We start from the raw sequence: 15,794 nt of genomic DNA, 5'->3' as shown, positions 1-15,794 counted from the left end.
CAAAAAAAAAAATGTCATGATACCAAACTCATAGCCTTCTCACTTTTTACTTCTTTCCTATCATTCCCCTTCTTCTTCTTTTCTTTCTAATTTATTTTCTTATAGATGGAAACATTATTAGGCATTAGAGTTTTGTTGTTTGTGAATTGCTATAATTTCTTACACGAGCTCTGTGTTCTCAGTTTTTTCTGGCTCAACTCTGACGCAGCGGCGAAAACAAAGAAGCCTTACCACGAGGAATTCTTCCATAAACTCAAGAAAACACACCAATACTTTCTTCAAGAGAAGTTTTATTTAATTCCAAGATATTCATCTTTGGGTTACATGACTCTTCTTAAATAGAAATATAAACAAGACTCCTAGTAAGACTAGAATTACAAAAAAAGAGTATTAAATCATACCTCAAAAGACTCTCTATAATAGAGAAAACAAATCATGAATCAAAATTGAATCTGTTTCCTAATCTAATTTGGCTCTAGCATTGAATTTATTTCCTAAATTGACTCTAACTTGGAGACTTTGATTTTTCGAACCTTCATAGCTTTTTGTCCTACATCACTCACCCCCACTTGAAAAGGACTCGTCCTCAAGGACTTTTCAGGATAAAGAGGATCATTAGGGAAGTATTTGAACAAATCTGCAACATTGAATGCTGGAGAAATCGCCCACCCATCCAGAAGGTCGACAACATATGCATTGTCATTGATCTTCTTTAAAATCTTGCAAGGCCCAATCTTCTTTGGTTTTAGTTTATTATATGTCCCTACAGGAAATCTCTCCTTGCGCAAATGCACCATCACTAAGTCACCTTCAGCAAACACTTTAGACCGACGACCCTTATTAGCAGATTGTTTATATTTAGCATTGGACGCTTCAATGTTAATTGACCTTAGCCTGTATTTCATCAATCTTCACAACTAGATGTTCAGTAGCAATACTATATCCCGACAATTTTGGTAAAGGTATCAAATCAAGTGTGTGTTGTGGAGGTCGTTGATACACAATCTCGAATGGAGTCTTACCAATTGTACGATTGACTACGTTATTAAATGCAAATTCAGTAGGAGCAAGAGTCAAATCCCACTATTTTGGTCTGTCACTATTGAAATCCAACGAGAAAATTAAAAATTTGAGAGTTTCGGTGGCTCCTAAGCGGTGGAAGAGAGTGAGAGAGAGAGAAAGAGAGAGAGAGAGAGAGAGAGAGAGAGAGTACTTGAATAGGGAGGGGGCACAATTACCGAGTTCAATCCCATCAAAGGGGCAAGTTCGTAACTTCCACTAGGTTTTTTTTTTAAACCGATACTTTGGGGCCTTATCACAAATACTGTGTGTATTTGGGGCTTATCCACATAGGATAGAATACAAGGGGCCTCGTCACATGAAGTTTCCATTTTTGGGGCATTGACACATTTTCCCCTTCTATAAAATTTGTAGGAAAAATTTATAGAACTCAAAAGAATACCATATTTATTATTTTTTCTTTATTTCTTTGTTTGGTTCAAAGTATGAAAATGTTTCTAACTTTATAGAAAATATGTTGTTTTTTTTTCTTTTGTTTGGTTGGATGTCACTTTATAGAAAATAGCTTACTAACAATGCTCATGAGAAATCACATGGGAAGAATACTGACGTACTTAATTATTTTTTTAATATATGCGTCAGATTTCTGGGTGATTTTCGTCCATTTTGAACGAAAATTGATTTCTATAAAACGTGATATTTTTCTGTACTTTATAAAAAAAAATTCTATATTTTTTTTTTCAAATCAAACACAGTTTATAGAAATCTCAAAAAAAAAAAAAAATTTATTTACAAAACTGCCACGCATTTTCTATAAAGTCTTCTATAAAACCACCCAACCAAACAGTATTTCGACAAAAAGAAGCGACCTTTTTAACCTCTTCGCTCTCTGAAAAAAAAAACTCGATAAACCCAGGATCCCACACTCGAAACCCCAAAACCAGACCCCCCAATGGAGACTGAAAACGCCGACGCCGGCGGCGCCGCCATCTCAGACGAGCATCGCCCGCCGTCAAAGACCGTCCGGCCTCCAACTACGAAGACTCAATGCGAATCCCCGCCGCCTCTCTCCAACAGAGACTCGTCTCCTCCCTCCAAGCCCCTGGTCCGCCAACTCGCGTCTCCTCCCTGCGATTCTCTCCTCCAACTCATCCTCCGCCTTCAGTCGCCGCCCCTTTTGGCCCCCACCCCAAACCTAACCCTTAACCCTAACCCCAACGGCCGACTCCCCACCGCCCCCAACGACCACCTACTCCTCTCCGCCGCACCCGCCGGCCAAAACTCGCTCGCCGCGGAGCCGCAAACGCTCGTGCCCCTGCAGTCGCCGGAGATCGCCTTTTCCGGTCGCCGTCGGTATCGATGGTGGCGGTCTGCTTGCTGGAGGCTGGTTCCGTTCCACTGAGATCGATTCCTGCTGTTGTTGAGGGAGATTGGAAGGCGATGCAAGTCGTCGGCTACGGGGCGGAGAATGGCGCGCTGGTCAGATCTAGGTGGCGATCTGGGGCCCATCTCGGCGGTCGAGATGGCGCTTCGGAGAATTTCGGAGGAGAACGGGGGAGTGCAGCTTGAGGATTTTACTGTTAATGGGAAATCTATGCTTATGGTTTGGAAAATTGATAGGAATAAGCTTGTAAAAGAGCTTCCAGAGAGTTCTCAGCAGCCGCCACCCCCATCTTCGCTGCAAAATACTCCAGAACCTTCAGCCATGGCTGATGATGATGCATCTTTGATGGTGCCAAGAACGCCGGGGCCAATGAGCCATGGATGCAGCCGATGTCACCGATGATTGGGCTTCAAAGGGGAGGGCCGAGAATGATGGGGATGATGGGGATGCCGAGAATGATGGGCCCACCGCTTCATAGACCGCCACAGCTTATGGGGCCCACTGGGCCTATGGTTGGGCCCGGTCAGGGGCAACCGAAGCAACCCAGGAGCGAGATTGATGAAATGAAGGAGATTGAGGCTTTGCTTAACAAGAAGACTTTTAGAGAGGCGCAAAAGTCGAAGACTGGGGAGGAGCTCTTGGATCTTATTCATCGACCCACTGCTAAGGAGACTGCAGTTGCTGCAAAGGTTTGGCCAATATTGAATCTTTTTAATATTTTCATATTGAATTAGTTGATAGGTTACCTCTTGATTGATGCATTGTCTTCAAGTGGTTGATCAAATGCAGAGATTCCTTCAGTTGGATGTGATTTTTCTTAAGTGTTGATCAAAATTTACTCGAATACTGTTTAAATCTTGATCTGATTGTTGGAGGTGGAGTAGATAGGTTGTCGTTACAAAATTATCAAAAAGAAAAAAAAGGTAATAGGAAAGCCGCCTGAAAACATGACAATCAAAATCTCTAATGAATATTTGTCAATCTGCCATAAATAATGTAGTATTTTGATTCACATATCAAGTAAGTTAAATTGCACAAAAAAGTGCTGAACATGAAGAGTAGAAGTATTGACATGTGCACACACACTAGGTCATTCCAAGAAAGTTGTATCCAATAAAGAATATATCGGTGGATCTCCGCATGAATTTTCTTTTCTAGTTACATAGGTAATGAATCTTTTATAAATATATAGGGCCAAATATATATTACTATATCAGTATTGTCAACTTGGATAAGTTAGAAATATATCACTGTATCAGTATTGCCTAGTTGGATAACTTAGAAATGCAAGCCCATCATATATAAACTTTATCAACATATTGCATACATCAACTTTTCAAGTTACTTCAATATCTTTCAAATTTCAACATCATAAGTCCTTTGCAATATCCTTGTCCGTGTGTATCATATTTCTAGATCTGTAGATCTTCATTTGCTACTCAACGGGCTTAACATTATCAGGATCACTAGTTGATGATGATTTCAAGAGTGATTTGGAGAGAGAAATGTGGCTGATAGTTGAGGAGCTTGAAGCACTAGACATTCTTCAGGCACTGGAAAGAAACCACCAAATTTAAATCAAATTGAGCATTGACCCAGTTAAAACAATATATTTGGAGATTCTTTGACAAATCAGATACATATATGAAACAACTCTAATCCATCAGAACATTCATTTGGTATGTTTGCATGTCTTGAATAGTTATGTCTGCCATATCGATATCCTTATTTTAGATGGACAATATCGTATGTCTCTAAATGCATATCAGGCTTATTTGTAATCAATTTGCACCTTCTTGGAGCTATATTCAGTATCATTGAGCTCTTTTCCAATTGTGTCTTTTACGTATACAGCTTTGATCAAGGTTAGAGCTCTTTCCTGCCAAATGCATCTCCTAAGTAGGATAAAAGCCGATGACAGGATATAGGAATATCAAGATATCATCTGACACAATGTCAAATACCTTGATTCCTTATTTAGTATGAACAACAGCAAAAGATGGCCCTATTCCAAATGCAGTCTGCTAAGGCATAAATAGATTTAGTAGTTGATTTTGTTTATATTACTTCTCCATTACATGATATACAAGTTATTTGCCATTTAGCAAGCACCAAATAAATATGTAATCTGCTTTTCCCAAACTCATAGGCTGACTTGTGGGGTTAGGTTTACTTACCTGGAAAAGAGGATCATATGTGTGGGATTGTATGTCAGCTTATATGTTTGAGAACTAGTAAATGCATAAACAAACAGGTCATGTTTTTTCTCAAGAAAAAAGAAACAAATAACTTTTAAAGGACAGCCCATTCTACAGAAAGTTGGTTCCCATGTTGTCATACCCCCTCTTTTAAACCGCTGATATCTCAGATCTGGAAGTATTTGTTCTTCTCAAGTTGTGTTGACTCTAGGTCTTTAGTTAGCCAACTATTGTTTGCTCTTCAATATTGCTGTATAGACTGCTATTTACCATTTGGGACTGAAGGTGGTTAGGTTAATAAATAGTAGATAGTCCTTTCACCTGATTATCATGAAGTGCTTCATGTCCTTTGTACAATCATTTCTTTTGTAATTGTAATTGTGCTTTAAATATAATTACTTGCATCAAACTTTAATCCTTATGCTGAATGTGATTTGCGCACTCCCATTATGTTTGATGCATAAAAATCTAGTCATTTCTTCATACACAAGCAATCTAGAAAAGCAAGAAGTCGCTCTGGAAAGTGTGATTTGTTATTGGGTTTGATGGTTAACACACCTTTCAATGTGACTAGCAGGGTGGACCTCACCAGTAGTCTATGTCTTGGTAACTCATTTAGCAAAACGAGTTGCTATCTTATACCGAAATTTGCCCTTGTTATTTTTATGTTCAGTGTTTCATAATTGTGCTGATCCTTGTTTTTTCCATGCCTGGAGGTTTTATTATTTGCTCCTGCTTTTTTGGGTTATTTTGATGTTCTTCTCATTTACAACCACATGTGCTGATCTTAGAGTTTTTTTCCCTCCTTCCAGTTCAAGTCCAAGGGTGGTTCTCAAGTCAAAGAATATTGTACTAGTTTAACTAAAGAAGATTGCCGACGCCAAACTGGTTCATACATTGCGTGCGAGAAGGTAAACTGAAAATTGTACCTTTGATTACATCTCATTATAGCAGATAGTTTGTTACTGTCATTGTCTATCTTACATGCACTCAAGCATTGTTTGTTAGGTTCTCAAATGTAATTTATTCTCATTTATGCTACCTGGGTACTGCTGATTGAAGTGGCACCCATACTATAGGCGCATACCCGTATCTGTACCCAACTCCTCGGACACTCCTAGCATATATGAATACATTTATTCGGGCATATACTCACCTATGCAGCATATGTTTTAAGTTAAAATGCTTCTCATACACTTCGTGGAAGCATATCCTACACTTAGCATCCACTTCCTAAAACTTGTTGGACATAGGTCGAGTTTGAACTATTATTTTAAAGGGTCGTTTGGGTTACTAGGTCAAAAATGATAGTTTTCCAATCTATAAACCATATAATGACAGTAATATAAAATACTATAGGAACTTTACTTTTGATAACACATGAATGAAGAACAATATTGTTCTTATGTAAATTATTAATTTCTAATATATGTATTTGTATATAAATATTTACGTAGCCGTGTCCTCGTACCCTATCTTTTACAAATTTTCTGTTTCCCGTACCCATACTGGCTCCCGTACTTGTTTCCATGCAACCTAGATTCTCATTGATAACTCTCATCCGATACATTTTGTGTTCAAGTTATTTAAGTCATTTATGATGTTTAGGCAGGTTTTGATGTGAGTAATGCAAATATGCCAAAAAGCTAATTAATATGCAGCCATGTGTAACCTTTGAGATTTGAACTAGGACCTTTCATCCACTGTTTTAGATATGGGATTATTGTTCATTTCTAGTGAATACGCTGTTTAAGTAATGGACGATTGCTTCTTCTTTAGTGAGTAAAGTTTCGTTTGCGGTATGGGTTTTAGCCTTCATCTTTCTTTGAATATTTTTTTACAGGTTCACTTCCGTCGCATAATTGCTCCACACACTGATACAAATTTAGGTGACTGTTCTTTCCTAGATACATGCCGTCATACAAAGGTTAGTTTTGTTCTCATTTATTGGTACAAGTCTTTTTCTCTCTGCATTATGCTCTATATATTTAACTTTTTATTTTCAGACTTGCAAATATGTTCACTATGAACTTGATCAAACCCCAGACATTCCTTCAATGATATTGGGAGCTAATAATATTGCACCTCCAAGGCCAATGAAGTTGCGAGCTGAATATTGTTCAAAAGTGGAGCTTGGTGAACCCCAATGGATTAACTGTGACATTCGTAACTTTAGAATGGACATATTAGGACAGTTTGGAGTTATAATGGCGGACCCTCCTTGGGATATTCATATGGAACTTCCATATGGCACAATGGCAGATGATGAAATGAAAAGCCTGAATGTCCCTGCATTACAGACTGATGGCTTGATTTTTCTCTGGGTCACTGGGCGCGCTATGGAACTTGGGCGTGACTGGTAAGTTTTTTTCATTCTTCAGTGTTTGTATTTGCAAAATTTTGGTATCAGTGTTTGTGAAAGTGAGGTCACTTAAATGCTTATGATTCTTATTTAATATTGTATTCACATACACCTAAATTTTTTCAGAAAAAGACCCGCATGTCTGTTGATGGCACATGAATTAGATGCAATGCCTGATTCATTTTCTTTTGTTTTGTCTTCCCTTCGCCTTTTTGGCTGTCTGAGCATTAAAGTTGAGTTTGGTTCCCTATAGTAAACTGATGTAATCTCCTCTTGTATGAGCCATTTCTTTATTGGTAAAAGTTTGGTGTTTTTTCATTAGATGCACAAGCATGAACTTCAAAAAGGACTTCCCATCTGCCAATTGGCTTTATAAGATCTGTGAAAGGCACTTGTGCTTTTCCCAATTGGTTCCATTCCAGATGGTTGGCATGCATTTGTAGGCTTGATTTCAGCAGACTTTAGGTACTTGTACTACTTTTGCTTAGGAACACGTCTTTGTTTAGACACTAACCCATATGTTAATGGATTCAACAAAATACTAGTTCTATAAGCAAACTTGTGCCTGTAGTTTCAAAGTACTTGCATAACAAACGATTAGTATCTGTGTTTTTTCTCCCTGTCATTTGAACTCATCTTCTTGTTAGCTAAAAGCTTATAACTCTAATGGAACTATAAGCATTATTTTATATAATGAAAATAAAACCTATTAAGGCGTGGAAGCAAAAATCTTGTTCTTTGAGAAGTGATTCAAAAAATTTATACAATTAGAACTGTTAAGAAATATATCCATTCTTTTAACATCCTGTTAAGAAATAAAACACATTGAGGTGAGGAATAAAAAATCGTGTTCTTTGATGAGTGATTCAAAAAACTTAATAAAATTAGAGCTGTTAAGACATATATCCATTCTTTCAACAACACAATCTTGTTTTATCCCAAAGTGACACCTAAACTGCAACAGTCATTTATACAGGATGACATCTCTGTATTATTTCAAATCAGAATTATCAGTATAGATAGAAAAATATGGTCTCATCATGGCTAAATGATCTAGCAGTATAGCTTACCTGATAAAGACAAACATGAAACATGGTTGGATAGTAGCTGGGCATTCTTTTGCAGTATAAATGTTCAAGAATATGATATTATATATCAATTATAAGCTTTATATATCAATTATAAGCTAGTCTTTCTTTAGATATTAAAAATGATTATATTTGAGTCTTCTGTTAGATATTAAATATGACGTCAAATTGGGCACCCTTTCCATACTTTTATCTTATTTGCTATTAGTAGGTGCTGATTAGCTACTATTTTCTGGGATAGTCCACTCCTACCAGATGGAAGACATCTGATTGTTTATTGAATTTTATTTAATCCTTCTATCATTCTTCTTTTTCCTGCATCCTTTGTTTCCATCTTGACTTTGCAAGGCAAGTAGCCACGGAATTATATAATATGGTTTTGTATGTATTATACCTATCATGAGTACTATGTTTTCTTTAATTCTGGCAGATATTGTCTATTATTAATTAAGGATCAGAAAGTCTGTAATTTGTTTGTACAAATAATGCAATTTCAGAATTTAATCTTTTTGTTTGTTCAATATGCATACATACATCAGTCTGGAGCTTTGGGGATACAAACGCGTTGAGGAGATAATTTGGGTTAAAACCAATCAACTCCAGCGAATTATAAGAACTGGACGAACAGGCCATTGGCTCAATCATAGTAAAGAACATTGCCTTGTTGGAATAAAGGGCAATCCTTTGGTGAACCGGAACATTGATACGGATGTGATTGTTGCAGAAGTTCGTGAAACAAGTAGAAAGCCAGATGAGGTAAATAAACAGTATATTACTTTCCTTCTCAGGCTAGTGTGAGTTATTATTCAATAATAGCACTTTGGCTGTGCTGACTCAAGTTTACTACATACGATATTTGATCATGCTATGCTATAAGAATTTGTAGTTACATATGGTCATATGCAAGCAATTTGACATGGATCTAATTAATATAGTTAGCATAGAGATTATATCTTGAATTGTCTTAGTGGTCAGATCAGATTGGATGACAATTTTTTTTGTTGAAATTTAAACAATGAAATGTAAGATCCTCCATTTTCTGATTAAGGAGATTTAGTGTCACGAATTGCTAAACACCTACAATAATGATCCGTTGAAATACTGCACAGTAAATAAAAATACTTAGAAAGCATCACACATTGTATGAAAAAGCAAAAGAGTAAAATGAAATTGCTTGCTCAAACTGAAGTATAAGCTTCAAACAAGTGTAACATTCTTCTTTTGTCATAACAAAATTTTAAATTGTGAGTGTACACATATATATCATGTGCATATACAAAAACAACAGCAGTAGAAACGGCAAAGCCCTTATCCCAAATGCTTGGGATCCGTTATGAGAATCCTATCCTTCCATTCTATTCTAGGCGATCTCCCACTTTTAAGTTAACCATTATGTCCTTTTTAATTGTTTCCAACCAAGTTCTTTAGGTCTACCCCTCTCTGTCTTTGCCCATTAACTATCACATTATAATTTCTCCTAAACTGTACACTAAGAGGTATCCATGGTACATGATCAAACCACCTTACTCGATTATATATCATGTGCTTATATTTTATCTAACGTAAATGAAAAAGGAAACTGAGATGGCTGATGAGGTTGACGAGCGTCTGCAATATAACTTTATGCTTCTCTCTCCCACCAGTTGCCCCTTCTCTGCTTCACCTCCTCTCCTTCTCCATCCAACTCCCCTTACACTGTTCACACTCTTTTGCTATCCCTCTATCCAACCCTCTACCTGTCTCTAGGTTTCCCATGCAATGGCTGCACAACTAAATGCCATGTAAATGAAGAAGATAGGAGAAACATGAATAACAAACAGCTCTGGGGAAATTTAGGATTAGGAAAGGAAAAATAATTTAACTAGAGAGATAGTTGGTATAACCTAAACAATTTGGGGGAACAAATGGGGACCTATTTCAAAAAACACATATTTTGGGAGATGAATATAAAAAAAAATCCAATAATACATTGTCTTGTCAACTTTGATGAATATGATATCATTAGAAAACACCTTGTAATGTAGGATCTCATGGTCAACATGCCTGATAACTGAAAGAGACCTAATAAAGTCCTAATTAGACTTTTACAGATCTTTCCTTTAACATCTAGTGAGTCCATGTAGACCTACCTGGTATAAGGTTTCATGTCATAGAGATCTAACAAAGTCCTATGCTGGTTGTCAGCTAAATGCAACCTCCTTTACATAGGCTTGGAACTCACATTGAGCATGGATATGTGAAGTTTGTCCATTTTCCAGACAGAGGCTTAAGGAGATAACAAACACCTTTTATATACCATTTGCCTGTATACGTGTAGATGTCTCTGCGGGAATATCTGTCTGCAATGACAACAGTTCCAATAAAAAATTTCACTAAAACAATTTCTTTAGAAAATTCACCCTGTAATTCTCTAGTTATTTAATGTACATTATCATAATATATACATATGTTATATGTTTAAGTGCACTTATTTTTGCTATATTATTAGGGGAATCGTACTCATACCTGCACCATATTGCTAATTTGTAGAGAATTCAACCTGCAATTCTCTAATTATTTAGTGTACATAATCATATACATATGTATAATATATGATTAAATGCACTTAATTCCTATGGTTTTAGGGGGATCATACCCATATTTGCACCCTATCGCTCAAAATATCTTTTTTGTTTTAGATAATTAGCACCAGCACCAATTTCCGAGGTTATAGTATCCTATAACGGCCAACTCAATGCCCTCCATATTCTAGTGCTGGCAGTGGTCTGTGTACTACCTGTGTTTTGTGTTATTAATTAGGGAAAGTGATTATATAGTAACATGCGAATTCATCAAACTTTAATTCATATTTTAAAGATTTTTTTGTATAGTCGAGAGCTTGGTCATAACGTATAATTTAATACGTGTCACACTTCAGACTACCTTGTATGCAAGAGTTTCATGTGGTTTCATTCAGTTTTTGACATCTTCATTTTATGAATTTGAAAACTAATATTGTATTTTCACAACATTATGATACTACCTTCTTTCCTTGCAGATGTATCCTTTGTTGGAAAGGATAAGCCCGAGGACAAGGAAATTGGAACTATTTGCTAGGATGCACAATACGCATGCAGGGTACAACCTTTTGCCCTAGATCATTTTTCTTTTTTGCTGTAGGTTACATAGAATTATGGTACATAATTATCAACTTAGTTGAATTTGTAATATGTTACCATGTCATGACATCCTCAGAAATATTTCTATGAAAGCTATTTCCACATATGTGCAATAATAGTTCTAGACAATCATGCAAATAGACATAGAAGTTAAGTGCCTTTTAAGTACTTACTAATGGCCATGGCTCAGCATTTATTAGTACTGGCAATTTTAGCAAGTGGGTCTAGCAAGCCACTCTGTTTAAGCAGTTTGTAAATCTATGGTTAGCAGATACTTTGTATATATTTCCTGGAAACTCTTTGATATGCTTTCTGATGGCTGATGAAGGATAAGGTTAGTTGGTTAATGAATGGTCAATACGAATAAGTCATATAAATGATATCCAATCTTATGACTCTGGTAGGTTTAAATAATCCTGAGTAGGAATCTAAATCCATATACTAGATAAAGAAACCTAGAAAAATAACTAGTATCAGTGCAATTATGCAATGAAACCTACGATGCATTCTAAGTAAAACATGACATTTGAGATTCGATACAACTACCAAGGTGGGGCTCACCACTTGTCTATATCTTGGAAAGGAACAATACTTCCCAAACAATGGCTAACCTGAAGGTGTTTCATCCTAGTACTTTGTATAAACACATTTGACAGCGGAGTTACTAAATTCTTCTCTCATAAATGCTAGTTCTGATTAAATTTTTTTGTTCTTTGGAACTATTATAAACTGAACACAGTATCAGGTTGTGACTCATGCCCATCTCAATGTGTGCTTGCACAATAGTCATTATGAAAAAATATGCACTAGTATCAATTATAGCGGTTATTATGTCATCTTGGGTTCACTGGAAATAGTGAAGCTTGTCTCTTTCTGCACTTCTATTTCCTCACACAAGTATGATCCTGTAAATAAATCTTTTAAGTATTTCCAAGGACAATACTATTCTTCTTCCCCAAAAAAGTAAAAGGTCATTTGAGATTGTCGAAGGATCCTGTCAGTGCACTAAAACTCTGAAGCGTGGTGAATTTGAGGGTTATAATTTTATACTCCAACATGCTTTCACAGGTTTAGCAACCTTTCATGGGCAGAAACCTAGGCTCACTGAGCAATGTCTTTTCTCCTTTAGATCAACTTTGGAAATAGTCAGGGAGATTTGAACTTGGGTGCTCTGACACCTCTTATCAAAGGACCCGGTCACTGCGCTAAGATTGCGAAGTTGTGAGGATTGACGATTATAATGTTGTACTCTAATGTGCCTCCACGAGTTGAGCATTCTTTCATGGGCCAAAACCTGGACTTTTCAGGAATATTATCATTTTCTTTTTTGAATTAGTGGCCAGTGAGATTTAAATAGGTTGCTTTGGTACCATATTTGAGAACCTTGCCACTTCATCATAATTCCGAAACTGTCATGAGGGTTGAGACTTGAGAGTATTGAGGGTTATAATTTTAAGGCTATTTAGATATTAGTCCCTCAAATCTTCAATAATTTCATATTACTCAAATCTTTGAAATTGCTCATAAGTCCCTCACAAGGGGACTTGCAATTTGATTATTCATTGAACAAAACAGTCTTCATCTTATGTTTTCCCCCGAAGTTGTGTTAGGTAAAACATTAGTTGAGGGGTACTTTGGTCATCGTGACCAAATTGCAAGAGCCCTCACGATCCCTAGGGATGTGTGAGAAATTTCAAAGATTTGACGCACTAACATCTAAACAAACTTCCTTCTTTTATTCTCTAACGGAGATGAAGACACTGGAACAAAACTATTTCTATTTTGGTGCTTGCTTCCATGATTGTCAGGATCTCTTCTTCTTTCTATTCAATCAAGCTGTTTCCCTTAATTTCATCAGGTGGCTTTCACTGGGAAACCAATTGCAAGGCGTGAGGTTAGTAGACGAAGGACTTAGGGGAAGGTTCAAGGCTGCTTATCCCGATGTAGAGGTACAACCCGCTTCACCACCAAGAACGACTGCACCTATCGACACAGATTCCAGCGTTCCTCAAATAAAGAGTCCTCAAGGTGCCTATTCAACCACTGATGTCAAGAATATTACTGCAGAAGTTGAAGCTGCTGGTTAAAGTTAAAATTATGCAGTTGATTTTTTGTTTCATTTTTTCCTAGGGTTATTGCAGGATAGATTTTTTTTAAAATTGTTTATGTAGATGCTTGAATGCATCTGTTTTGACGTGTAATATTTAAGTTAACTGAGCTTTAAGCTGGTTTAGATGCTTATTTGCTCCAACTGTTGTATTATATAAGTTGTTCTTTAATGGGTCAGAGGCATGGTAAAAACTTAAATACATAACGCAGAATTATCGGAAAAAACTAGAAGTTCCAATTGCACGGTATTCCTACTGTCTCTTCAGATTTGTTTTTGCCTAGATTTATCTGTAAAAATTGCATCTGTTTTGACGTGTAATATTTATCTGAGCTTTGTGCTGGTTTAGATGCTTATTTGCTCCCGCTGCTGTATTGTACAAATTGTTATTTGATGGGTCGTAGGTTTGGTAAAACTTAATGCTGAATTATCGAAAGAAACTGGGAGTTCTAATTGCACAGAATTCCTCGAGTTTCTTCGGATTTTTTTTTTCTGATGAGATTTATCTGCAAAAATTATGAGTTTGATTGGAATAGTTATTAGTCTTTGGAATTCATTCCTGAATACCAAGAAAAAATTCAAATAACTCAAGATTAGTGAAGTTTACCTGCAAAAGTATTTGATGCTTATAATTTGCGGGTGTCGCAGCATTTTAAGTGCATCATGTTAGATAGGTTTTACTTAATACATCCCCTAGGTACTCAGAATTATTTAGACAACGATAAGAGGGCAAAAGAGAATTGCCTGCAGCCTGCCAAAAGAATTAGTTTTCGTTAAAAGTTTGTAGAAAGTGTTGAGTATATTTTTGTAGGAAAAAGTAGGGCAAAAAGCCATATATATATATATACTAGTTGAGATGCACATGCAATGCATGTGGTTGAATATCATGATTATTTAAATTGATAAAAATAGAATAAAAATAAAAGAAGAAAACAAACTTTTTTGTGTTGAATATCATGATTATTTAAATTGATAAAAATAGAATAAAAATAAAAGAAGAAAACAAACTTTTTTGTGGGATTGATCATCAACTCAATAATCTCTCAAAATAGAATAAAAATAAAAGAAGAAAACAAACTTTTTTGTGGGATTGATCATCAACTCAATAATCTCTCACCCAAATAAAATATTATCATTGTTTTTTTCAATCCAGACTGTGACCACGTGATCTACTATTTATAAGTTATAAACACATTAATTTAGTACAACATCTCTATTTATTAGTATCTTAAAATCTTCAAAAGATGGGTGATTATTCAATTCGTAAAGGAATTTTGCATATGAATTTACTTGCAATATGTTCATTAATCTATTAGTTGTAGTTTGACTCAAATTCATGTTAACTTTTAGTTGATGTTTCACTCATATTTATATTATCTAATATTCTCATTTAATTTTATAGCTCATTCTCTATATCATAGAAGTAAAACTGAAAGTATAAAGAATTATTTTCTTACGAAATTAGAATAGGGTGATTATGATATGTTTCGCCATGTACTCTAAATATAAATTTTATTTTGATGCAAGATCTTTATCAAATCTTACCCTAAACGATGTGAATAAAAAATGTTATTACAACTCACTTGCCTAGGCAATTGTATTATATATAGAATACATAACTCATCTGGAATATCCATATCTCCTAAGTGGATTTTGCTGTTGTGAGAGCAACATGTTAGAAACTCGTATTCAAATTTTTTGGCTCTATAAAAGACACAAGAATTTGAGTGCATAGCTTATATATCATAAAGAACATATCGATTTATGAATATTTTTTTTAATAATGATATTATTACAACGATATTACTATTCAATATTAAATTAATTTTATTATATAAGATTATATGACCCTTTTTAATAAATTATAAAGTATATATATGGAAACCTCGATGCTTATATCTAGTAGTTGGGCTCCACAAAATAGGTTAATTTTATATTATAGTTTGCTATTTGTAGTATTATTGACAATATCATTATTTTTCCTCTTTATCTTATTATTCACACTTTTCTGATGTAAGTTCTCTTTTGCTAATCATTCAATTGGCTATTTAGTTTTAATAATATCAGATGTTAGAATATTCTCTTATATTAAAAAGTTTTGATATGATTTTCTTTAAAAGTATATACACATAGTAGCAATAGTATATACTTCATTGCAACTCAAACATTGGCTTGAAGCCTATTTAGAATGAGGTCATTTCTATGTTAGAATGGTGATATAGTGATTACACAGTCTAAAAGTCGAGGAAGAAATTTCTACAAATAAAAAGTAATTTAATATGTTAAATTAAGAACTAATTTATAAAATATACATGGGCATTGCAGATAGGTATAGAAAGTAAGGTATATATCTTTATAAAAATTTCATAGTGAGTGACCAACTACAATCATCCTAATTTAAGTATAAATAATAATTATTTTAGTTACTAATTTGATACACGTAACTATGGAATAAATCTCCAGCAAAAAATAAGAAT

At 35.3% G+C, this 15,794-nt stretch overlaps 1 protein-coding gene across 1 annotated transcript; it reads left to right on the top strand.

The window, feature by feature from the left end:
* LOC109839565 (probable N6-adenosine-methyltransferase MT-A70-like) lies at window positions 2,472–13,634 on the top strand. Its single transcript, XM_020408042.1, is given in 8 exon segments — window positions 2,472–2,800; window positions 2,803–3,093; window positions 5,415–5,513; window positions 6,446–6,529; window positions 6,609–6,961; window positions 8,592–8,808; window positions 11,090–11,169; window positions 13,069–13,634. Coding segments are annotated over 8 exon segments (1,665 nt in total). The 5' UTR covers window positions 2,472–2,488; the 3' UTR covers window positions 13,298–13,634.

The sequence above is a fragment of the Asparagus officinalis genome, chromosome 4, assembly GCF_001876935.1.
Source record: "Asparagus officinalis chromosome 4, Aspof.V1, whole genome shotgun sequence".
In the NCBI taxonomy this organism is placed as follows: Eukaryota; Viridiplantae; Streptophyta; class Magnoliopsida; order Asparagales; family Asparagaceae; genus Asparagus; species Asparagus officinalis.
This window is presented reverse-complemented; position numbering and strand designations above follow the sequence as displayed.